This window comes from Leuresthes tenuis, unplaced genomic scaffold, assembly GCF_036924035.1.
Source record: "Leuresthes tenuis unplaced genomic scaffold, fLeuTen1.0.hap1 SCAF_11, whole genome shotgun sequence".
Taxonomy (NCBI): domain Eukaryota; kingdom Metazoa; phylum Chordata; class Actinopteri; order Atheriniformes; family Atherinopsidae; genus Leuresthes; species Leuresthes tenuis.
In genome coordinates this window covers 2,782,619-2,807,493 of record NW_027325365.1, presented here as the reverse complement: position 1 = coordinate 2,807,493, position 24,875 = coordinate 2,782,619, and the positions used below count along the sequence as shown (strand labels likewise).

General features: G+C 43.3%; 2 protein-coding genes and 1 pseudogene across 2 annotated transcripts in view; 2 read left to right on the top strand and 1 right to left on the bottom strand.

Moving 5' to 3' along the window:
* LOC140317672 (polycomb group RING finger protein 3) overlaps window positions 1-5,121 on the top strand; it is a 74,205-nt gene extending 69,084 nt beyond the window's left edge. The window contains exon 10 of the mRNA XM_072395149.1: window positions 261-5,121. Coding sequence (XP_072251250.1) covers window positions 261-308 — 48 coding nt within the window. The 3' untranslated portion in view covers window positions 309-5,121. The remainder of the gene's footprint in view (window positions 1-260) is intronic.
* Window positions 1-24,875, top strand: part of LOC140317674 (nuclear cap-binding protein subunit 1) — a 189,229-nt gene that overhangs the window by 95,974 nt on the left and 68,380 nt on the right. The window lies entirely within an intron of this gene.
* Window positions 5,507-7,827, bottom strand: LOC140317675 (tripartite motif-containing protein 16-like; annotated as a pseudogene).

The window sequence follows — 24,875 nt, the reverse complement described above, 5'->3', positions numbered from 1 at the left end:
CCTTTAACATCTGTTGCAGACCTTAACCCGAGGAAGTACTCTTCTTTGATTTCCAGCTCTACCTCACCTCATGAAACCATAGAAGGTAGCATGGGAGGATCCTGTAAAAAGGCTCCAAAGTTAGTGGAAAATGAGGGAATCCCTAAAGAAAACCCCAGTAATAATGCAGCTTGTCCTATAGCCACAAAGACGTGGGTGCAGCTAACTCACAAAGGAGCTTCTGTCGGGTTCTAAGTTGTTCTGTCTTTTGTTCCTTCCAGAAGTCTCCTCTCCTGCTTCATTACAGACCCAAGATGGACCTGCTGTAGCTACAACGGACCCAATGGTTGTTTTATTATTATTTTCTTGGCCCGGTGGCCAGACTGTGCCGAAACCTTTTTATTTATGCAAAGACGATCAACCAACACCAAGCAAACACCTGACGGTAAAAGTCAACAAAAGCCAGCAAATCGACATCTGACATGACAAAAAAAACAAACTGGCAGCCGCCTGCACAGAAACTGCAACACTGGCGTGTTTTTAGGAACTAAAACAACCATTTTTTTCGTCCGCTACATCCTACATATGTGAACAAAAAAAGAAAAAGGAAAAAACAAATGGAGAGAAAGCATATATTTATACTTTTGTACAGAAGAGACACATGAACCAAGACACTACTGGTGCTCTGTTTACACGCAAACAAGATGTCTGGAGTCATGTGACCGTCTTTTTGAGCTTCACGCAGACCACACCCTCCTCCGACGATGGCTGACAGAAGAGGAAGGTCTTTTTTTTATATATATAAATATATATATAAAAGGTGTCTTTTCACAATACACTCGACATGTCTTGGGAGCACAGAAAATATATGGAAAAGTTATATAACAGGCATCGATTTTAAGCTGTTATCAACTGTCTCTGAACCCTTTTTTAATTTTTTTTATCATTTCATTCTGTCTAATTTGCTATTGGATTCCCGATGATTGTCAGTTGTGAATAGGCTAATTTTTTGTGTAGTAATTTATGTTCTATATACCAATATTGTACATAAAATGTCATTACAGAGAGATTGAAGAGAGACTTTAGACTGTTAAGAGTGGATCCCTGAAGTGCTATCTATATGTTGGGCGATAAGTGTCCGCAGCTCAGAAATTAGGATTTTTAAAGACAGACTCACTATCGGTATCAAAATATATAAAAGCGTCTTTATGTTGTCTGAGAAAGACACAAAACAGCTATATCGAATCTTCCTCTGCTTGTGTGTGTGGGGTCGAAATGTGTTGAACTTGTCTGACCTTTAGGGCAGAGAAGGACGAGACTAAACGCTCCCAAACTCATGCTCCTCAGCTCATGGAAAACATGCAGTTTGAATATTTTCGAGCAGCTCTCGCCCGTGAGATGTAAAATATGACGCCGTTTGGGCAGAGGCGTCTCTCCCGCCGTCACGCCAGTCTTTTCCTTTCACTGCAAACCTACCAAAGCTGCAGTCGGATGATTTTTGTAAGAGTAAACCAACACACTCCGTCTTTATCCAGATTCAGACGTGTGGACAGGGGAAGTTAACCGATCTCTCGCCAGGATGGTTTCGTCTGATCGACTGCAGGTTACTGATGTTGCATCGTTGCGTTTTTGGGGTTCGTTTCTGTTACATCTCACTGCCAGCTTGAGATGCAAAGTTGCACAGTATTTAAGAGCATTTCTGACGTTAATTAGACATCATTTTTATGATAAAATCAGTATAAAATTTAGAATAATTTTGCAGAATAGCCAGTGTTCAAGATCGACTTCTCGAGAAACTTTCCAAGTCTTTTTGAAAATAACACAAAACACTAATTCAGGTATCGCACTGAGATTTTTGAACGTTTTGATAGTGAAATTCAGAATAAAACGGCCAGTGTTTGGTCGTTTGGTGCTTATAAATGTCTGTTTCTAATCTTAAGCGGGATTGTTCCTCAGCAGCATGCTGTTCTTAACTGGGTGACGCAGCAAAGCAACAACAAAATGTCTTACGTTAAACTCTCTGAACTGTCTTTAATGTTCCCGCAGCTGGACGCCGGGTCAGACCTCGAGCAGTATTACCTCATCAGTTATTCACCCAACAACACGAGTTGGTCTGTGTTTGTGTGCGGGGCCTCTTTACGTTCTGAACAAGTCTGTGAAGGCCTTTGAAATAAAACAAACCCTACCACTAATGCATTATCGCCCCCGGTTACAACCCAAACTCCTACTTCTTTTGCTAACAGTCTAATGCTAAGGCCCTGGATACGTAACGTGTGCATTGTTTTTGGTTTTTCGGTGCCATCATTGGTACTTAATAATGAAAAGTGATGGTCTAAAATGTCCCTTTGTTCAGTTTTGGATTAAATGACAAATGGACAGTCTGATCATTCAGTATTTGGGATTTTTTCGGGCAGTTTCTGGCATGAAATTCACAAACGGTAAAAAGACGAGCTCATGAAGGCTTGGCTTGTGCTTTGGAGGTGAAATCCTTCAGGATTTTATCCTCCAGTAATTGTCTGACTTCTGTTCATGTGCTTTGTCCCCATTTTTTTGCCTCCCGTCATCCAAACTCGGAAGAAATGTGATTGGACTGCTGCAAAAACACTCGCCACCTTTGGAATATTCTAACCGTGAAGAAGATGAAGCTAATGTGTTCAAATTTGTTCTCAAAAAGTTTAAGAAAACCAAAAACAATGAGTATTGTGTTTGTTTGTGGTGGAAATCCTTGCAAATGTAATGTAACACTGTGAGATGTTCCGTATTTGGTGTTTTAAAGGCTCAGTGCTTCACATCAGTCATGCAGGTGGTGCTTTTCATCTCCCTGCCAGAGCGCCGCAGCCGGTCCTCATCAGTGTTGGTAACTCCTGGTTCTCTGCTAAACGTTGGGCCTGTTCGGGATCAGATCTCTTCACTGTACGTCAGCTTTTTCTTCAGGTGATGAAGCTGTGAAACAGCCAACATGGTGCTGCTGTAGTTATGGCAACAAAGAGAAACTCTCATCGCAGGCTTCTGGTTAACGCTGAGCACTGACTGGACAGCTCGGTGCCGCTTAGGCTGACTGGCATCAGCACTCACGTCACATCAGTGCCGATTTATTCGTGTTTCGCTTTGACTCAAAGTGATGAAATCATCAGCTAAAGTCACTGGTGTGGTCCTCGCCTCCACCTTAAACAGGAGGCCAGGACGTTTTTGTTGGTTTGGAGCTTTTTGGAGCTTTTCCACCCAGTGTCCTGTTGATCCTACACACTTCAGCAAAGGCTTCATTGGCACTAAACTGTTTATGAGGCTGTGATGAATGTGACAAACCCGATGGAAAGTGTGTGGTCAGACGCCGGAGCTTTCTATGGTGCTAACAACTCCTGCTTTCAGACTTCTTAAAGAGAGACATCCACTGGGAGACAGAAAGGCACTGTGAGAAAATCCTCCTGTCACCTTTTTCTCTCTACCTGTGAGCAGATAAAGAAGCTGCTGTTTCCCCCACTTTTTTATTGATTTGTTGGCTCTACCCACCAGCTTTGGCTTGCTCTGGAAAGCAAACTGAGGGAATTTTAAAGGAGTCAGAGACTGTGACGGGGCTGATGCTGTGAAAAGTAAAAGAAAAGTGGTGAGACATTGGCTGTGCTAGCACCAATTTCATGCCTCGAATAGAAATCACACTTATTACGGGCTTCTTTGGTGAGATGTTTGCGCCTCAGTCAGATTGAGACTTGCTTCAATCTCTTACTGATAATTGACTCTGCAGGACTTTTTAAAATGCCATCCAGCTGATTTTCTTTCAATATCCTTAACCACCACCAGTGTGTGGATACTGCTGGCTCCATCTTCCTCCTCCAGTGCACCAGAACGGATCAACGTTAAGCTTTTTATTGGGACCAACATTAAGTTTTCGTGAGGCGGTGCTTGACAGCAAACTGCCTGGCTGCAGATGGCTTTGAACCGGCTCTGAGGTGGTTTCTCCTGCTTCTGCTGTCAGTCCGAGCAGAATGTAGTTTGCTCTCACACCAGGATGTGAAGATGAGGAAACCGTGTGCTCTGGCTGCTTTTCTGGCTGCTTTGTGCTGTTTCTGAACTCTGAAACGGCAGCCGCATTCATCTGGTCCAGCTTCTCGGCTGCAGAACCCTTCGGGGCATCATGAAATGGCCCTTGTGTGTTGCAAGCCTCCACTCTGGGAGGTGGAAGCTTTCTTTGTTGCCCAGCTCACTCTTCCTCCTTCATTTCTGAGTTCTCTGTGAAGCTGAGTAATCTCACCGGCGGGTATTGTGTGCAGCAGAGATGGAGGCCACCAGGGTCCCTCTGAGCTGAAAACACTCCTGAAAATACAGCTTTTGGTTCGCTGGGGCTCTAAAAGTGTCTGAGCCGGTTAAATTACGGATTGTGTTACTTCTGGAGGATCCTGATTGTTGCTTTTAGAAACTGATACCAACTCAGCCGGGTCTCCCAGTGATAAATCTGTCCAGGTTCTTATTCATTTTGAATCAGAAGGTGACTTCTGCTCTTGTTTCTTCGTTAATTTGAGAGACTTTTTGCTCTGACTCTTCTCGCTGCCAGACTCACGCAGAAAATTCCTCCTTTTTTTATTAATCCACCTGTTTTATGTCTGAGCAATGTTCCGTCTCTGTATAACAAACCAACGTTTCTTTTTCTTAGGTCAAATGTAAAAAGAAAAGAACTACAGGAAAAAGAAATGGTGTGAATCTGGCTTTGTATTTGCATTTGCAAGGAAAATGTGCAATATGTGGTTCTCAGATGGTTCCGGTTTCAGCGTAGAACTCATTATTGTTGTTTTCTTTTTCCAGTCAGTTCCTCAGGTCGTTAAATGCCTTCAGGTCCTGAGGGTGACCAGGAGATCTCAGAACATACACTAATGCACCCAAAATACAAACGACTGGAGTCTCGTCTCTGTTTTCTTTCCTCAAACTTTTTTTTCCCAGGTTAACGCCGGCACTTATTCAGGTGTCCATTTCCTTGCCTCCTTTTGTATTGTTATTTATTGCACATGTAATGAACTGGTTTCCATTTAAACACATGTAATTCAAGGAGTTTTGGGTCTAGAATGGGGCTGGAATTTCTTACATACAAAACTACAGGAGCTTTTGTCAAAACCTAAATGTGTATTTCATCAATAAATGCCTTTAAAAGTGCTGCTGGTCCTGTGATTTCATTTCAATACAGATTCACTCCCCGTCCCGACCCACAAATGTACCTTTTTTGGCTTCTTTTGGCTCATTTCTTTGGTTTTCCAACAGATTTAGTAACTGTTGGGTGAGTAAATAAACAGTTTCCTACCAAATCTTCCACATAGAGGCCAAATAAAACCAGACAGAAACTAAAACCAGTGCAGCTTTAAAGACCTGCATTAATCTTATTCAGCAGAACACCGATAAGTTTGGTGAAAGTCGGCGTCCTATATCCGTATAACGGGAGTGATCGGTTTCTACGCTGTTAAAGAAGAAACGTCAGAACAACAGAGCTCACAGAATAAAAACTAATCATCTGAAGCATGTGGAGGAAAGAAAACTGGACTCATTTCTCTGCGATGAAGCTGTTTTATTGAAGAAAGTCAAATATTTTCTGCTCTGAACATGAACTCTGAACTTTGTGCTGTTACAGGAAAACTGCCTCAGTTATACCCTCACATCAGTTTGACATTTTCTCCGTCAGATTTCACACAAACACTGAAATGAAGACAAAAGAAAACACTTTGTTCACTCCTTCAAAGTGGTTTTTGCTGTGAAAATCTTCACTGGTTCTCACATTAAAGCTGATGAAGGATCTCCTGATTCCTGTTGATCCTGGAAATGACCGTTTCTGAGCACCTCAGAACAGTCTACCTCATCTGTTGGTTGGTTTAGAAAACAGCGACAACATTTGATCTCTGAAACAAATCAAAGTCAGTGTAGCTACAGAATAATTTTACATTTACAAAGTGATGAGATGTGAACAGAGTCTGTAGTAAAGGAAGGTCTGCTGATCTCTCTGTTGGGCTCCATGAAGTGGAAGAGAAACAACAACATACAGACACATCAAAACAAGCATCCAACTAATATTTAGAGCTCAGAGAAGTTTAGATTTTCATGTGGAGAAACATTTCTGTGAATAAAACTCATCATTAGCAGTGATATCCTCCATGGCTGCATCACAGCAAAGAGCTGACAGGATACCTTTATTCCACTTTACACAACTCTGCTGTGGCTCCAGAACCAAGAAGATTACAAAACCAAAGTCCAGCATAGAGCGGCTGAGTGAATGTGGTCTGGACTCTGTGGAGGAGAGTCATGGTTCCAGAGACGCTGTAGAAGGACAGAATACCTGCTCTGTGATCCAGGTACACTCCGACTCTGGAGGACTCAGGATCTGAGATGGAGGTTTCCATGCTGTTGTACCAAAATGAATAACTGCCTAGGAGATAATCTAATGCCCAAGATTTGTCATTACGTCCAAATCTACATTCATTCCCCTCTTCCTGCTCTGCTGATGTTCTTGTATGAAACTGCTACAGCAACTCCTCTCCCTCTCCTCTTCACCTCCCAGTAACAGCGTCCAGTCAGACTCTCTCTGCTCAGAACCTGAGAATATTCAGTGAATCTGTCTGGATGATCAGAATAAGACTGAAGTTGTTTCATAAATGTCACTTTTCTGTTCCCCTCTGACAGTAACAGCTGTCTGTTTGCTGTGTTTGGATCCAGTGTGATTTTACATGAATATTTTAAGAAGTCAGCTCTGCTCTGTGGTTCTGGTTCTGGTTCCTGCAGTAAAACATCCACCTCAGAGACTCTCAGTGAGATGTTGGTCCATTCCTCTCTCAGGATGTCCTGTAGTTTCTCTCTGAGCTCTGACACAGCTGCTGTCACAGCCTCAAAGTGCCTCAGAGGACGGATCTTGATGCTGGATGAGGGTGTAGACTCCCTGAGTGCTGACACTGAGGGGCAGTTCTGTAGAAACTGGGTGTGATCCTCTGTGTCTGAGAGCTGCTGCAGCTCAGCATCTTTCCTCTGCAGCTCAGTGATCTCCTGCTCCAGCTTCTCCTGAAGCTCTTTGACTCGACTCACTTCAGTTTCCTGCTGGGATCTGATCTGCTGCTTCACCTCAGAGCTTCTTTTCTGGAGGAGACGGATCAGCTCAGTGAAGATCTTCTCACTGTGCTCCACTGTTTTATCAGCAGACTGATTGATGGCCTCCACCTCCTGCTGAAGCAGCTTCACATCTTTCTCTCGGTCCTGGACTCTCTGCTGGATTTGCTGCCGACTCCCCTCCAGCTCTCTCTGCCTCTCAGTCCTTTCTGCTGCAGCTGACACTGTGTCGTGGCCTTTATGTTCCTCCACAGAGCAGAGATAACAGATAGACTTCTGATCAGTGCGGCAGAACATCTTCATCACCTCACCGTGACCAGAGCAGATGTTCTCCTGGAGGTTCTTGGAGGGCTCCACCAGCTTGTGTTTCTTTAATGGAGCCACATCATAATGAGGCTGAAGGTGTTTCTCACAGTAAGAGGCTGGGCAGGTTAAACAGGACTTTATGGCTTTCAGTTTTCTTCCAGAGCAGAAATCACAGGCCACATCTTCAGCTCCAGCATAGCAGTGATCACCAGGAGCAGCTTGGGGTCCAGTCTTCTTCAGCTGCTCCACTAAATCAGCTAACATGGTGTTTTTCACCAGGACAGGCCTCGGTATGAAAGTTTTCCTGCACTGAGGGCAGCTGTGGATTCCCTTCTGATCCTCTCCATCCCAGAAGCCTTTAATACAGTTCCTGCAGTAGCTGTGTCCACAGGGAATAGTCACCGGATCCTTCAGCAGATCCAAACAGATCGAACAAGAGAAGCTTTCCAGCTGAACTCCTTTCTGCGCCATTTCTCCTCTCAGATCAGTGACTGAGTCGTCTGTGTTCCTGCTGTAAAGGACTCCTCACAGTTCTGCACTTTGCAGACTTTGGACTTTAACTTGTGTCATCAGTCTCTAATCTTTCCAGGAGGAGGAGAAACTTGAAATAATATCCAGTAAGTAATAAAAACTGAGTGGTTTTATTCATCCTAAAGACATAAAAACAGTACAAAGTACAGGTCATTGGGCCTCATGCAACAACCAGTCATACGAACAGATTTGTTCTTAAGTGCGTACGAGTGATTTAAGAGAATTTGCGCATTCAATTTTTTAGCATTTTACAGAATTTACGAGCGATCCAGACCTGTCGTAAAAAATAGTCCGCTGTTATTTAGATCAACTTTGCCTGGGATTGTATATTTAATTACTTATAAGTACATTATAGCCCATAAATATGCTGACATTATTCTGTTTTACCTAAATTATGCACTAATTGAAGGTTAATTTGACTCTGTGTAAAACGCCAGGCTCTTGGAAGAGAGCGTGTGTTCTGAGACCGTGTGGATATCCTTACGAAGACAGACAAATGGCTAACATCGCCATTTAGATTGCTAAAGACTGTGCTGCTGCAAATATGCAGCTTGCTGGAGCCACAACTCAAACCCAATTCCACCACACGTCCAGGTCCTCAACATCCTTGGATTTTTGGCGACGGGAACCTTTCAGAGGGAGATTGGAGACAGATCGGGTGTGTCTCAGTCCTCAATTCCCATACACTGCTGTCCAACAAGTACAAATTAAGAAGGTCTTTCATGCCATGACAACTGCTCTACAGCCCAGAGAAGGCATACCAGTTTATTCTGGCATGCTGCAGAGCAGAAGGTGTGGTGCCAGAAGACCATGGACCGCCCCCATCAAAGTGCCATCATAGGCGCATTCGGACAGAGAGTTCTAAGACCTGTCCTTCCCCAGAGGAACTGTTTCATTTTGCATTTGCACATGAGTCGGGGGCCTCGACAGGGACTGATGTGACGCAGCCGTTTGCGACAGACGTGTTACTTTAGCGCCACTCAGCAACAAAACAAAACCCGGGAAAAGTAAGGAGAGAAGAAAACAACAGCACCAAGAAGCTAACATGGAGAGGAGGAGGCCACCGTGTTCATGGTCTGCATGGCGGTGATATTAATCATGGACGATCACATCAGGCGTCTAAGATGGAGGCTGGAAGAGCTCACAGCGAGAGTCAGGAGACGGAGAATCCAGCAGCGGGCGATACTTCTTCGTTTCATGGAGGAAAGAAGGAGAGCAGAGCGCCGCAGACAAAGGAGACGAAGTTTAACTTATTAAACAGGCGCCGGTTGGGTCCGTGTCGTATGAGTAAACATTTCAGACAAGGGGCGGAGCTACCAGCCACCAAACACCTACGTCAAGTTCCTGTGGAGCCCAGAAAAGACCCAGAAGGAGCTAAAATGGTTCCAGGAACTGAGGGCCGTGGTCCCTAGTTCCTGAGGGCCGTGGTCCCTAGTTCCTGAGGGCCGTGGTCCCTAGTTCCTGTATGTCCTGAAAAGGTTCCAGGAACTGCAAAAGGTTCCTACAGTGGGAATGCGCCTCATGATGAGGCAGCAACTGATTGCACGACTTTAGCTGCAGTCATCGAGCGCCTGGTCATGGCGACACGTTTTTTTTTAAAGCCTTGTTCATATCAAACCATTTCTTCTTTATTTCGGTGACATTACAAACCACAGGTGACACGGAATTAACAGCACTCGTAATTTCTTCCCATTTCTTCGCTTTAGCAGGTCCCGTAATCACTTAAATCTTGCTTCAACTTCAGTCTCAGAGCCCGTAAAGTTGTTCTTTTTGCACCTTGATGCCTTTATCATGACTCAACACTTTCTGGCACAGGAGAGAGGAAGCGTAGCCTTATATGGTATCATTTAGGGTGTGGAGTGTGCAGATTTACTATCCTCGTGCACGTGGACTTATGTATCATGTACACAGGTCGTTTGCACACTTTTTCCAAAGTTAAGAGCGTTTATTGGATCTGACGTGGCGAGTTCGTACGAGGCCTTCATTCGAAAAAAGTGAGAAATTTAGAATAAAAGTACGAAAATGTTCTTGCATGAGGCCCAATGTGTTGTTTGGATCTGATTTCAGAGAATGAACTGATGACTAACAGGCTATAAAGATTTCTGCTGCATGTTTATTTGTTTCCTTCACTTTTTACACTTTAAGGATAATTTTTTCGTACTTTACCACTTGTTTTGAGTCACAGAAAACGATCTTTAGAATGCAAAACTTAATAAACACGTTTTGTTTGGATCAGAAAGGTTCAGCTGTGAAAGTTAACTTTCTGAAAGCTGAAACTAGTCTGAGCTCTGACCCTATCAGTTCACCAGGTGCTGGTTACACCCATCATCAGCCTGCAGATCTGAAGGGGAGGGAACAAGGAAATATGTGGGCAGAGCGGAGCTGTGTTGAAGCTGTTTTACACCAGTCTTCATGGTTAAAATACAGATTGATTCTTCTTTTAATCCCTTTGGAAAGAAATTTAGCTTCTCTTTCACAATGAATCATTGTGTTAAAGCTCCAGTTCCTCGTCAGCTTCTTTCTTCACAGAACTTTAAATAAAGCAGACGAGCTTCTCCTGAAATAATGGAATTATTTGCTGCACATAAATCAAACATGTTTTAGGCTGATTGGGGCCTGATAGTTAATCTGAGTCTGGCTAAAGCTAAATGTTCTCTTTAAAGATGAGGCAGATGTGCTCTCAGCACCTCCTCAGAGTTGTTTTTCTACTTCTACATGGGAGAAAGGCCTGTGAAGACTACTTTTAGTTACTTTAAAATGCACCAGGGAGGGGAATTAGCCGTGAAATAAGCGTGTGGTAGGAACAGCTCCACCGGGCAGCTTTCAGGGGAACAGATCAACAACAGCAAGTAACATCTTTTTCTAGGATTTTTATCCCATCGGGAAAGACAAAAAACTATCAATCAAAAGACTGTTTGTCACCACCAGCAGCAGCCTTCCAGCATGGTGGCAGATGTTAAATGTCAGGCAGTCTGTGGCAGAGCTTTGGGTTTCCATCTGCTCACGATGCAGCTGCTTTCAGCTGGTGGCCGCGGGGGCTTCATATGTTGGTCCTCATCACATGCAGAAAGTTTGAACTGTGTGTTTTTATATGGGTTTCATAACTAAGAGGACCTATCAGGAGAATGTTGGGATGTTAATGATAAACTGGGAACTGGGCAGTAAATCTTATCAGCTTATCAGCTCTTTGGATGGACAACGTTCAAGTTTATATGATACTAAATTATTGTCTTGGTCCAAAGTGAAGGGGAAATGATTATCAAACCTCATGCTGACACATTCAGGGACTATTTGATTCAACTATTTTCAAGCTAATGGTTGTGCAAGTAGAAAAGATTATCTCCAAAGAGTCATGATTTACATCTGCAGACATTTCTGTGATTGGCTGAAGTATCTTCAGTCGTGTTAACTGGAAAGGCAGCTGGATTTTGGCTAAATTGACCACCAGCTCGAAACATCATTGGTCACCGCTGTATGTGTTTGTGTGTTCATCAGAATGGATGTTCAGGTCTGCTTGTAAGCCGGTAGAATGACATCACAACATCTCACTTAATTATCAACCAGTTTTTAGGAGGTTTGGTTGGAGTAAATGAGGGAAATTGGACATAATTCTGGTTACCTTTGGAATCAAATTAGGTCATTTCAAGAGGAAATCTGCTCTCTGAATGTTTGTTTCACAAAAACACACAGTTCTTAAATTAGCAGCAATGAAGGAGCTCATTTTTCACGGAGCCCGTGTGTGATGGAGGAAATATACCATGCTGGTGTATTAACCTGCTGACCAGTGGATGACCTCGGGAAATTGTATCAACTTGTGAAAAAGAGTAAAATATGACCTGAAACATTAAAATAGTAAAATCCACATCATCCACATTCCTATTACAGATGCACTCTTCAGCAGGTTTTGCAGCTGGATTAGTGTAACTTGTAGAGTTCTGAATGACATTTTGTTTCATAAGTTATAATTATCTTTAAGGTGTTTTAGCCAAAAAATGCAGGTTTTCTGAATGTTATTAAAGGAGAACTCTTACGGGGCTTAGAGGATGCAGCCTCTAAATAAGGCATTATCTGTCTTTATTTCACCAATACTTTAAGAAGAATGAATGAATGAACGTGTACTATAGCTCTGTTAGCTCATAGCTGCTGTGTTGTTGTTATTGGCGGCTATCGGGGGGCTTATAGAGGGATTTCTACACACTCGTTTGCTGGGATGAGGTCATCGACGCCCGCTGCTGCACAGTTGATTAAATTTATTATTTAAACTATCAGTAGCAAACTCTGTGTGAAGTTAGCCGACTGTCACAGAGCACGGAGTAAATAAGCTGTGCTGCAGGGGGGCGTGTGGATGAAGGGGTCCCAGTAGAGTGCCTGTGTAGAAATCCCTCCGTTAGCTCTCCTATAGCTGCAAGTAGCCACATAACAGCAGCTATGAGCTAACAGAGCTATAGCACACGTTCATTCATTCATTCTTCTTAAAGTATTGGTGAAATAAAGACAGATAATGCCTTATTTAGAGGCTGAATCCTCTAAGCCCCGTTCACTCCGTTATATGGATCTCCAGTTATCTAAATATCTTCTGAAGGACGCCGACTTTCACCAAACTGTTCTCGGTGAGTAGATGAACGTATTTCATGCCAGAAATAAGGTCCAGGTTTAAAAATACCGGAGTTCCCCTTTAATATGAACTCTGTTTGAATAATTAAAGTACATAATGCATCTGAAAGTGTGAAACTAACACCAACAAATGGAGTGAATTCAGGATGAGGCGACTCAACAGCTGTATCGTCACATTTATCGTTACAGTCGGCTGCTTTAAACAGAAAAAGAACAGTCGCTACACATGTCGAATTTAACTAACACATTCACTAAAAACAGTTTCTTCTTAATGTCTGAACACAACATTAAACATACACGGGCATCTTTAATCCTCTCTGTGCCACCGTCGTACATCAAATAATTATGGGATCAGCGGCTGATTTTTGGTGGAAATAGTCGAGCCTTTATTGGCTGTTCCCGTTGGTGCAGAAATGACTCCCAGGAGACAACAGGAAGCAACGGGTTGTTTGTTTTCTCAGGACTGTTAGATGGCAGCTATTTCAGTCCGTGTCTGTGGGCGGGGTGCTCAGATGTGTAAAATGAGAAGAGGAAAACCACATTACCAGCTCATTAACCGAGTGTGGAGTGGAGGCTGAGAATCTTGGTTTTTCTTGCTGATGTTTTCCCACATGGTGCTGTTACACAGCAGGGGCAACAAGAATCACACTCACAGCAGTTTATCAGCACGAGATGCTGCTGGGATGGTGGAATGCTGGGATTTCAGACCTTTTTGGGGGGATTACGTCATAAAAACGTCCATTTGTGACTCGTCATTAGAGTGCACTTAACGTTCTATGGGCTTTAATTTTCTTCTCATGTGAATCTCGAGTGAAACCGTTTTGTACATTTCACTCAACCATGACTGATATTACGTCAATAAAGCAATACTCCAAGATTTCTTGCACATTTTTATGGGTAAATTTAGGATTTTCACTCTCAGGAACAGTTCCAGGAATCATCGTCTGTGAACACAGCTCACCGTAACATCCACATGTGCAGGTTAAAGCTCCATCAGGCAGAGAAGAAGCCACATGTGAACGTGATCCAGAAACTCTGCCGTCTTCTCTGGACCGAAGCTCGTTGAAAATGGACTGAGGCAAAGTGGGAAACTGGATCAAAATGGATCAAAATGGATCAAAATGTGAAAATCGTTTTGGAAAGCATGGTGAGCAGTCAGTTTAAAAGCCTGAATCCCTGATGGAACTGGCATCTTGCACATCTGGAAAGGCTCCATCAAAGGTTTTAGAGCAACATCTGCTCTCGTCTTCAAGGAAGGCCTTGCATATTTCAGCAGGACACAGTTAAAGCACATCCTGCATCTATTCCAGCAGCACGGCTTCGTAGCAGAAGAGTCCAGCTGCTGGACTGACCTGCCTGCAGTCCAGATGTTTCACCACCTGAAAACACACAACAAATAAGACCCAGGACTGCTGAGCAGCCAGAATCCTCCATCAGACAGGAATGGGACAACATTCCTCTGCCAAAGGTCCAGCAGCTGGTCTCCTCAGGTCCAGATGTTTACAGATGTTGCTTAAAAAGGGGGGGAAGCTGCACATGGACCTGTCCCAACGTTTGAGACGTGCTGCTGCCATTAAATTCACGATGAGCTGATAGTATAATGTCTCACTTTGAACATTTGAGATGTTTTCTATGTTCTATTGCGAATCAAATTGTCGTGATCCATCTTTTTTGTGTTTTTCTTTGTTCTGGTTCAGTTATTTCTTGTGGTTTAGTCTCTTTCCTGTGCTCATATTTGGGTTTTGGCTTTATTCCGCCTCTGTGTTAGATTTAGTTTCTTTACCTGAACCCCTCTTGGTCTTGTCCCCTGGTCTTATTCACACCTGTCATGTGCTAATCACTCACCTGTTGTCACTTAACTCCTCAACCCTCCCAGTATTAATAGCTCTCTGGTCATTTGCACGATCAGTGTAGTTACCCTAATTACAAAAAAAGTTGTGACACTGTAGATAAAAACAAAATGCAGCAGTTTTCAAATCTCATTGACTTATGTTTTCGTCAGGATTCATGGTGGAACTCGGTGAGGAAGGACACAAACTACCAGATGAGGAGGCAAAGACTGGCGGTGGATAAACAAAGGTTTCATTAAAGCTGAACAAAAGGAGCTGCCGAGGACAGACGTTAACATTCTCATTAACAGAGGACGATTAGGCTGAGTACAGGACCACAGGATAGTTGTATTACACCAGTAGTCTGTGTTACAAGTGAACGTCAAAGCGCTGTTTTCAGATAGGAATTGAAAAAAAAACCTTTCACTTTTGAACTTAATTAAGCCCTTTTTTAGTTTCAGCATCAATGGTCCATCACAATTTCTTTCAGATATATTTCACACTAAAAAAAGCTCAATAGGAGAAGGAAAAGTGTGGCAACAAATGAGATGTTTCAGGGAGTTAGTTTCCTGTGTTTGCAGATCTTTAACAAGCTCAAAGAGACATATAACACTGAAGGAAAGTCATAAAATGAGCTCTTTAAAGAGGAAAATGATCAACCAGCAAATGTATGTCTGGCAAGTCAATCCACGCTTAAAAAGAACCGAAGAATTACATATAAATCTTATGTTAAATGAAACATGTTGAAGGGCATCAGAGGTTTGATGTGCAGCTTAAAAACTGAACGAAGCAGAAGTAGAGCCAGTGTGTGAGTGCCTAATTGGCACTTCTGCCTTTAAAAGCACTTTATCATTCATCCATGTTGGCAGCGGTGGGGTTGCAGCTGATCAGAGACCACTTATCTGAGCCAGCATTACGAATAAACAAGCTAATAAATAACTGAGCTGCCCGGTGGATGCAGCTGGATGCCAGCAGGATGGTGAGTTTCAGCATCCAATTCACTTGATGTGTCCAGACAGCCATGAGTGGACTGACAGCGAGAGCAGCCCTGTGCGGTGCGATTTCCTCACTACTGCTGATTTTGACATGGCCTCCCCGTCCATCTCCCCTCTCGCCTCGGCTGAAAAATCAAAGCCTGCTGTAAGCAGCTTGCACAGGATTGGCTCACCGCAGTGTTTAACTTTGTCAGGGTGACACTTCTGGAAATAAATGTTTTCAGAGTTCAGAAAGTACCTTTAGTTTAAACTCTGAGTGAGTATAGTATAACAGATTAAAAACCTTGCAGGCTTACGGAAGTGTTGTCCTTCTGGCTTTTATAAATGTATTTCTTATTTATTTATTTTCATTTACTTCCAATTCCAGCCCTTAATGGGTTTGGTGTTACTGTAGCTTCAGGTTATTACTGCTGTGTGATGCAGGGCAGAGACACCGGTGGACAAAGAAAAGGTCAATATCTCATCAGCCATGACACACAAAAGAAAATATTTCAGCTCCAGAAAGAAGAAACCTTTCAAAAACAAATGAAATGGGCCTTTTTGCTTTCTGGAAAAAGATCAGAAATGAAGAATTTATTGGCATTTATGAGGCCTTTGATTATATATATAATTCATGCCTCAAAGGAAATTCAAACGGACCACGATGACAAACAAAACATCCAAGACAAGATCATTTGGTAATTTTGTATCTAGTCTCGGCCGTTAGTGTCTCAAACATGGCACCAAACACATTTACGTGCCAATAATAGAAAAGTATGAAACGATCACCAAGCTTTGACGATAATGGTACATGTAACAAATGTAGTCTTTTTGTAGTTTTGGAGGCAAGGTTATCTGAATTGGAAGCTCAGCTCTAACCCTAAACCTAACCACCCGATCGCTAGCCAGGTGCCTTTACTTGATGTGGAGCCACCTAGCGTCACTAACCCCATTAGCCACCCTGTTAGCTGCCCCGTTAGCCGCCCCGTTAGCCGCCCCGTTAGTCACCCTGTTAGCCGCCCCGTTAGCCACCCCGTTAGCCACCCTGTTAGCCGCCCCGTTAGCCACCCCGTTAGCCGCCCCGTTAATCACCCTGTTAGCCGCCCCGTTAGCCACCCCGTCAGCCACCCCGTTAGCCGCCCCGTTAGCTGCCCCGTTAGCCACCCCGTTAACCGCCCCGTTAGCCACCCCGTTAGCCACCCTGTTAGCCGCCCCGTTAGCCACCCTGTTAGCCGCCCCGTTAGCCGCCCCGTTAGCTGCCCCGTTAGCCACCCCGTTAGCCACCTTGTTAGCCGCCCCGTTAGCCGCCCCGTTAGCCACCCCGTTAGCCGCCCCGTTAGCTGCCCCTGAGCATAACCCGAGCCCGGGACCCCAGGCTGGCTGGGTGACGGTCAGGAAGACAAGGCATAGCCCTAAAGTCAAGCCCGTGGTTCACCATCAACCTGACCACGTTTAAAACTCAGCGACACACTGTTAAATATATATTCCCTTTGGCAGACGAGTAGATAATTGCTACAAGACGACAAACTGTGTCTGCATGTTCAAAAAAGTGTGGTGATTATTCTTTCTTTCAGTTGTACACGCAGCACTTGTTGTATTTTTGCTCTCGTACAGTAATGTGCCCACAGGCAGAAGTCATAAAGGGCCAATAATGTTTTCCACACAAAGCTGCATGCACGATGAGGTGGTGATTCTGATATGTAGCACCATTCATCATCCTGCTCGCTGCGCTCTGGCCAAGCATTGCTCATTAAAGCAAAAGAAACCAAATGTATTTCTCGTCTTTAAAAAAAAAACTGCACAGAAGAGGAGAAGCCCTTTGATTCAATTTGCAATTTGTTCCTTCTTGTCAGTGGGCAGAGGTGAAAGAAAAGGCTTTAATAAAGAGTGTGGATCCATTCTTTATCGTGCAACGAGTGCCTTAAATGCAGTTGTCCTGCATGACTGGAACATGCAGAATACAGTAGCAATTACAAGACTGTATCTCATTAGTTGTCCAACTTCTGCAGGAATAAATCAAACCCATGATAAAAAAGCACTCCGGAAATTTAATATTTAAGTTCCCATGTGCCCCATCATCCCATTACTTTATTAATATATAATTAACATACCAGTTGCTGCATCGGTGCAGTAACTAAAGTGTTCAGTCTTTCTGTTCGACGTGTCTCACCGCAATGCAGAAACCTGATGCAATTAAGAAGTTCTCAACCGTAAAGACAACCCAGAGGGACGAGGGAGTGTGTCTTATCCACTCCAGTGAAACACTTTTGGATCTGACAGGAATACACCGGTGGGAAGACATGGAAACAGCAGCGAGGATGTTTGGCATTAACTATCTTCCCCAGAAAATTGTCATGGTGCACCTATACAATTTGCTGCTGTTTTTTTTAATGAAGATATTTCTCTCTGGAAGATTATTGGATCAGAAATTCAGCCAAATGGGAGCAGTGGTAAAAATAATGAGAATGAAATAACTTAATGTGCTTTTTATCCAAAAAAAGAGAGCAGTGAGAAAGTGTTGCCAGCTGTACAGCAGCTCATGATAATCAGCTCATATTTTTACACATTAGTCAAACAGTAGCTGCTGCGGACAATGAAACCGACAGTTTGTATCAAGACCCTGGCTCTCTTATAAAACTCTGTGTTTCACAAATCCAGTTGTGTTAGCATCTTTAATCTTAATCTTTTAGATCTTTTTTTCTGAACAGAATAGCTGCACTAACATGTGGTTGGTAGGCATTTGAATGGCAAGCACCTTTGTCTGTATCTAATGGAGACGCAAGATGTTGACGCACTTAATGAGTCTCTGTACTGTTGTTCTGTTTTAAAACTGAAGCTCAGCTCTAACCCTAAACCTAACCACCCGATTGCTGGCCAGGTGCCTTTACTTGGTGTGGAGCCACCTAGCGTCGCTAACCCCGTTAGCTGCCCCGTTAGCCGCCCCGTTAGCCGCCCCGTTAGCCACCCCGTTAGTCGCCCCGTTAGCTGCCCCGTTAGCTGCCCCGTTAGCCACCCATGAGCAGAACCCGAGCAGCCGGGACCCCAGGTTGGCTGGGTAACGGTCAGTTCTGTTAGCATGTGCACATTTATTTAACGTCAGAAAAACCATCTTTTAGATCTTTTTTTCTGAACAGAATAGCTGCACTAACATGTGGTTGGTAGGCATTTGAATGGCAAGCACCTTTGTCTGCATGCATGCTGCCTTTAGAGAAATCATGACCACGCAGATACAAACATGAATCATCCATCCATCCATTTTCTGTTCCCGCTTAATCCAATTTAGGGTTGCAAGGGGGTGGAGCCTATCCCAGCGGTCATTGGGTAAGAGGCGGGGTGCACCCTGGAGTCCATCACAGGAAAAACTGGGAAAAGATCTGATGTATAATGTCTTACTGAGAGAATCTGAAGCAAATAAGTTTTAGAAAATTTCTCACCTCCTGTGACATAAAGTCCTTGAAGTTCTTGTAAGTTTAATTTCTGGCTAGTTTTCCAATTCAACCCTCTATAATACACAAATGTTAAAGGTTTGCATGAAAACTGACTTCCATTAGTATCTAATGGAGACGCAAGATGTTGACGCACTTAATGAGTCTCTGTAGTGTTGTTCTGTATTAAAACTGAAGCTGCATCTGTAATTATACAGTTTTAAAGACATTTATTTTATGTAGCTATCACATTCTGAAAGTTAGCATACAGCTACACCAAAGGCACGATCTTTAACCTTAAAACTGCACCTGAGCTGAGCACAGAACCTTAACCTCGACCAGCTTGCATAGATTGCTTCAACTAAGTAGTGAAGCCCCTCGAAAGGAAAGGATTTAGATGTTTAGTTAGACTTTGGGCAAAGCTAGGGTATATATTATATAGTTATACATACGTACAGGCATTCCACATGTTTACAGGGACACAAACAGCAAAAACACTCCTCAGATTTGCTGCTTGGATCCATATCTATCTTGTTTCTTTCTCCAGTAAGACATAGTCTTGGCTTTGTTTTCACCACTTCACTCAGTCTCAGTGCATGTGTGAGAGTGTTAAAGCAGAACCAGCGAAGTGTATCCCTGCATTGTTTCACACCACAGAGGTGTGTTGACCTTCTGCAAGCTAATTAGAGTTTGCAAGAGGAGAGATAATGAGGGAGAAGCATCGCACATGGAGAAAATGCACGACCATCCCATTTACAAACAAACTGCACGTATAGATGGTGCCTGAGAAAATCCTAACAACCAGAAAAGGTCAAGAAGTGCCCACAGTGAGATTGATTGCCTTCTCCTCAGATACCTGCTAACACCTTTACCTGCGGGGCTTAATTAGTCATCGGTTGGGATGAAAAGGGGGCCGAGAGGTCAAAAATCTAGATGATTTCACTCCTCTGCAGCTTCCCCTGGAGTCAGACGATATCATCACCAGCAGCGAGCCCTCATTATGGCCCAAGATGTGCTTCAGGACGAGATCTGTGACAGCACTTATCCTTCAGAAGCGAGGGGAAAGAAAGTTGTTATCCTTGAACTGCTTCAGTCTCTCTGACATGTTCCCAAACATTCTCCAGATGATTGAAATCCTGAATGATGTTGTTTTCTGTCTGACATCAGACCCTCACATGAGAGGAATCATGCAGTTACTTGCGATCGAATTAAGACCCGAGACGACAGCGGATCGGATCGAGCGTTCTGCGCATGCTCCAGATTTTTTCCCGCGATCGTCACCCGGAAGTGGAAGGAGACGATATTCCTGTTGTTGTCAGAAAGAAACAAACAACGCGATGGAGAATGCGCCGTTGGGCATCGGGTTTGTGCCATAACCAGTTCATCACAGATGTGGGACCTCATCTGTCACACCTCTCCTCACTTTCCTCTCTTTTCCCCCTGTTTAATTTCTCAAATGATTTTATGTCCATGTGACATTATTGTGGTTATTAACTTGTGTTTCCCTGTTCCAGCAGGTATCCTTTGAATGGTGTTATGGTGTTTTTCCCCCCTCTTTTCCCTCTTTTCTGTCTTCTCAAACCCCAGCTGGTCGAGGTGGATGGCCACCCTTCCTGGTTCTGGTTCTGCCAGAGGTTTCTTCCTGGTTCTGCCAGAGGTTTCTTCCTGGTTCTGGTTCTGCCAGAGGTTTCTTCTTGGTTCTGGTTCTGCCAGAGGTTTCTTCCTGGTTCTGCCAGAGGTTTCTTCCTGGTTCTGGTTCTGCCAGAGGTTTCTTCCTGGTTCTGGTTCTGCCAGAGGTTTCTTCCTGTTAAAGGGAGTCGTTCCTTTCCACAGTCCCTCAGGCTCAGGACGGGAGATTGGACTGAAGACAAGTTTCGGTCCAATCTGTTGGTTTCCTTAGCTAGGATATTATTTTTTGAATTGGCTCCATATGAATTAATTGGATTATGATTACAATGAATTGAATTCCAATTGGCTTGAATTGGACTATATTATTTAAGTGCCTTGAGATGACAATTGTTGTAATCTGGCGCTTTATAAATAAATAAATAAAATAAATGTAGAGGGACGCAGCTTCATCTTCCTCTTCGTTCTCCATCTTTCTGAATGCCTGAGTTTGTTGTTGTTGGCGGTGAAGACGTCAACAGGAAGTGGCTCTATTAGCGATAGCTGAAATGGGGACAGCGCCACCTATCGTACCGGGGTATGACATGCTTTGTGCCAGTGATTCCATTCATTCACCGCCATATATCCAAGGATAATTACCCTCAGATAAGGAGCAGAACCCAACTGTAGCTATAATCCAGTTAATCTCATCATGTGGACCCACTGACTAAGAATGTGACTGAGGGCTGTGTGAACACCTCACCACTGTCAGCTGTCACCGGGGCATTCGATGCAAAGTGAACCCCACATTACCAGAGACGAGTAAGAAACAATGCCAACACTCAGTAGCTTCTTCCACTCTGGACATTAACTGAGCGGTGCAGAGTCATCCTGCAGCTCTCGACTCTGTTCAAACAATAAGTGCAAAAGCAGTAGAAATCTACCAGATTCTTCTCAACGCTGGACTTACACAGGAGAGCCTTGTAAATACTCTTTGATCCGGCCAGGCTGGCAACGGTTGACTGAGATCCAAGAAGGCATTAGATGATGAAGGAATCTGAGTGAGGAGAGGCCATATTCCTGCTGAGCTCTGAGAAGACCAGCTGATCGCACCATCTGGCCTTCCTCAACAGGGCGTGTGCTCCTTGAAAAGACACTCAGCTAATCTGCAGGGGAGAAGTGATACTTTGCTGCTTGACAGAAGCTGCTGCTCAGATATAAATACACTGTTTTTTATCTTTAGAAAATGAATTCTGGTTTTACAACCCCCGACTCAGCCAGGGAAAAGGGGCGGCGACATTAACACGTTTAAGTAGGTTAAAGGACAAATGATTTGTTGTTCAGAGTTATGATTGCTGCATATCTGAAGACAAAAACCTCTAAGAAAGTGAAAGTACAACGTAATGATGCCAAACAAAGGTGCAGCGACCAGCAAAAGAACCAAAACTACAGAAATAAATGAATACCCAGATTACTTACTGAGCTCTTCACCCTTACTTAAAGGGGAACTCCGGTATTTTTAAACCTTATTTCTGGCATGAAATACGTTCATCTGCTCACCGAGAACAGTGGTGAAAGTCGGCGTCCTTCAGAAGATATTTAGATAACTGGAGATCCATATAACGGAGTGAACGGGGCTTAGAGGATGCAGCCTCTAAATAAGGCATTATCTGTCTTTATTTCACCAATACTTTAAGAAGAATGAATGAATGAACGTGTGCTATAGCTCTGTTAGCTCATAGCTGCTGTTATGTGGCTACTTGTGGCTATAGGAGAGCTAACGGAGGGATTTCTACACAGGCACTCTACTGGGACCACTTCATCCACACGCCCCCCTGCAGCACAGCTCATTCACTCCGGTAAGAACGTCCATCTTACTCAAAGTCGTCGTTCACATTGTCAAAATCTGATAAATATCCTGCCATGTTGCACAACTATCAGCAGCAAACTCTGTGTGAAGTTAGCCGACTGTCACAGAGCACGGAGTGAATAAACTGTGCTGCAGGGGGGCGTGTGGATGAAGTGGTCCCAGTAGAGTGCCTGTGTAGAAATCCCTCCGTTAGCTCTCCTATAGCTGCAAGTAGCCGCATAACAGCAGCTATGAGCTAACAGAGCTATAGCACACGTTCATTCATTCATTCTTCTTAAAGTATTGGTGAAATAAAGACAGATAATGCCTTATTTAGAGGCTGCATCCTCTAAGCCCCGTTCACTCCGTTATATGGATCTCCAGTTATCTAAATATCTTCTGAAGGACGCCGACTTTCACCAAACTGTTCTCAGTGAGTAGATGAACGTATTTAATGCCAGAAATAAGGTCTAGGTTTAAAAATAAACCAGCCTATACATACGGGTGAATAAAAGTATCATAAAACAAGCCCAACGGTTAGTTTCCGGCCCTTTTTGCTCTGTTAAACTGGTTATATCACAACATTAGTCGGGCAAAACAACAACAACACAGTCTGAGTGACAACCTGCCCATGAGGAGGCACAGCTGCCCCTAATTACAGAAAGCTCAGGGATCGGTTAATCAGGGCAGAAATTATACCGATATTTCACAAAGATGTTGAAAATAAACCTTCACTTTTGAACTCAATTAAAGTCAGGACCAGTAAAATGTTTTTAAGGTGATTTTTTTTAGTGGAAAAAAATGAAAATCAGTTTGCAGAGTGAATTATGTGAGTGTACAGACAGGTGATCCGGCTCCATGGTCCTTTCTGCTGTTCTGCAAGTTGCTCTCCACACAGTTCTTGCTTTTGTGGCTAAGTTTTGATCATCAAGACAAGGAATCTCATCTACTCTTTTCAGTGCGTTGTGAAAAAAACATTAATTTAGCATCGCATCCCGTCTTCTGTGATCTTCAGCCCGACACTCCCAAGCAATGAAAGTCTCCTGCTATGAAGCCTGTTTGAACAGGAACTGCAACAACCAAATGCTACCAAACTGGGACTTGGAATATTCAGAGCAAGCAGCGAAGAGTCAGAGTACCGAGCATGAAACTCTGAAGATTCACGTGGAAAACTCATGGAAAACTCATGGAAAATTGACATTTTATTTCTTTCTCTTTTGAAATAAACACTGTTTTCGGCAGTATTTGTCAGGAGACCCATGCTAAGCCGCATGTGGTTGATACGGTGACACGTACCCCATGGGCAGGCAGCTCTCAGCCCATCTCCCTTGTTCCCAATTAGTGTAGAGGAATATGTAAGCAGCGACTTTGAGGGCTTTTGCATGCTGTTTTCCCCTCTTTGGCTCTTGTGTGACAGGAGACTCTAATGGGTGTACATGCAACAATTACTGCTTCTGAATCACAGAAAGTCCCTTCAAAAAAGTACAAATATACAGCAACAAAAAGGCTTGTTAAAAGTCCTCCGTTTTTTGGGGAAAATTTATGGTTTCACTGTGTTTTTCTTGTGAAATCGACTGCAGCTGCTTCCCTTTCTTCACTTTCTTGGCCCTTTGCTCATTTACAATGTTGCAGTTTGGACGCATTTGAGCATACATTTTATATTTTACAATGTGAACAAAGTTAGCTTCAACACTTTCTGCAATGACACCAGGCTGAAAATGAATAACGAACTTTATAAACTTCCATTTTTAATCTGTGGCATGTAGTTTTCCTAATCTAACATACATTTGGGACCATTCTGGTCATATTGTAATCAAACACATACTTTATATTTTTGTACAAAAACAGTTTTAACTGTGGTTGCCTGACAGATAGATACGAAAGTAGGAGAAGAGCCTGGTTGAATAAGAAATAAACAGATATATAAATAACTGTGATTTGAGGTTCCTCTACGTCTGAGATGCTGGACTGAATTAGCTCTACGTATTGATGGAAAAATCTCCTGCTTCTGCAGTAATATTAGGGTTATATGGATTTTCCTCTAGCTGTGAATGATTTGCAGACTCCCCACAGGTCAAATTCATTTAGAGAGGAACATGTTTCATTGTTTAGGAGCTCGTGTTGCAACTGAGGCTCTTGCAGTTTGCTTTGGATTGATTTATGTGCTGAAGCTGACGAATACCTGCTGTTTTTCCTCTCTAGAGATTTGATTAGATCTTTGTCTTTTGTTTAATTGTAAAGGTAGTTATTTAAAGACAAATATATTGCACTCTAAGGTTAAACTCGTGTGTAATCCCTTGCAGGATGCATGACATACAACCCGAGCGTGTGCAGGCCAGAATAAATGTGCATATCACAGTGTTAGAAGAAAGCATTTGGTGAACTGACTGCCTGCACCTTCAGACAATTAGCTGCTCCTTGAAGAGCCAAAATAGCACTTGATGTGCACAAGATAGAACCCATTTCCTTTCCTTCCAACTTGCTCATGTTCCATCTGTCACTGGAGTGATCAGTGCCATCAAAGGCAGATCAATTCCCACAACTATCCCCGGAAGAAGCTATTCTCTGCTTCATCAGTAGCTGACAAATCAAGATATCTCAGCTTCCCTGAATCAGGTACCTCTCAAAGTCTGTGAGCATGAATTCAGTGCGATCTGTTGGTTTCCTTAGCTAGGATATTGTTTTTTTAATT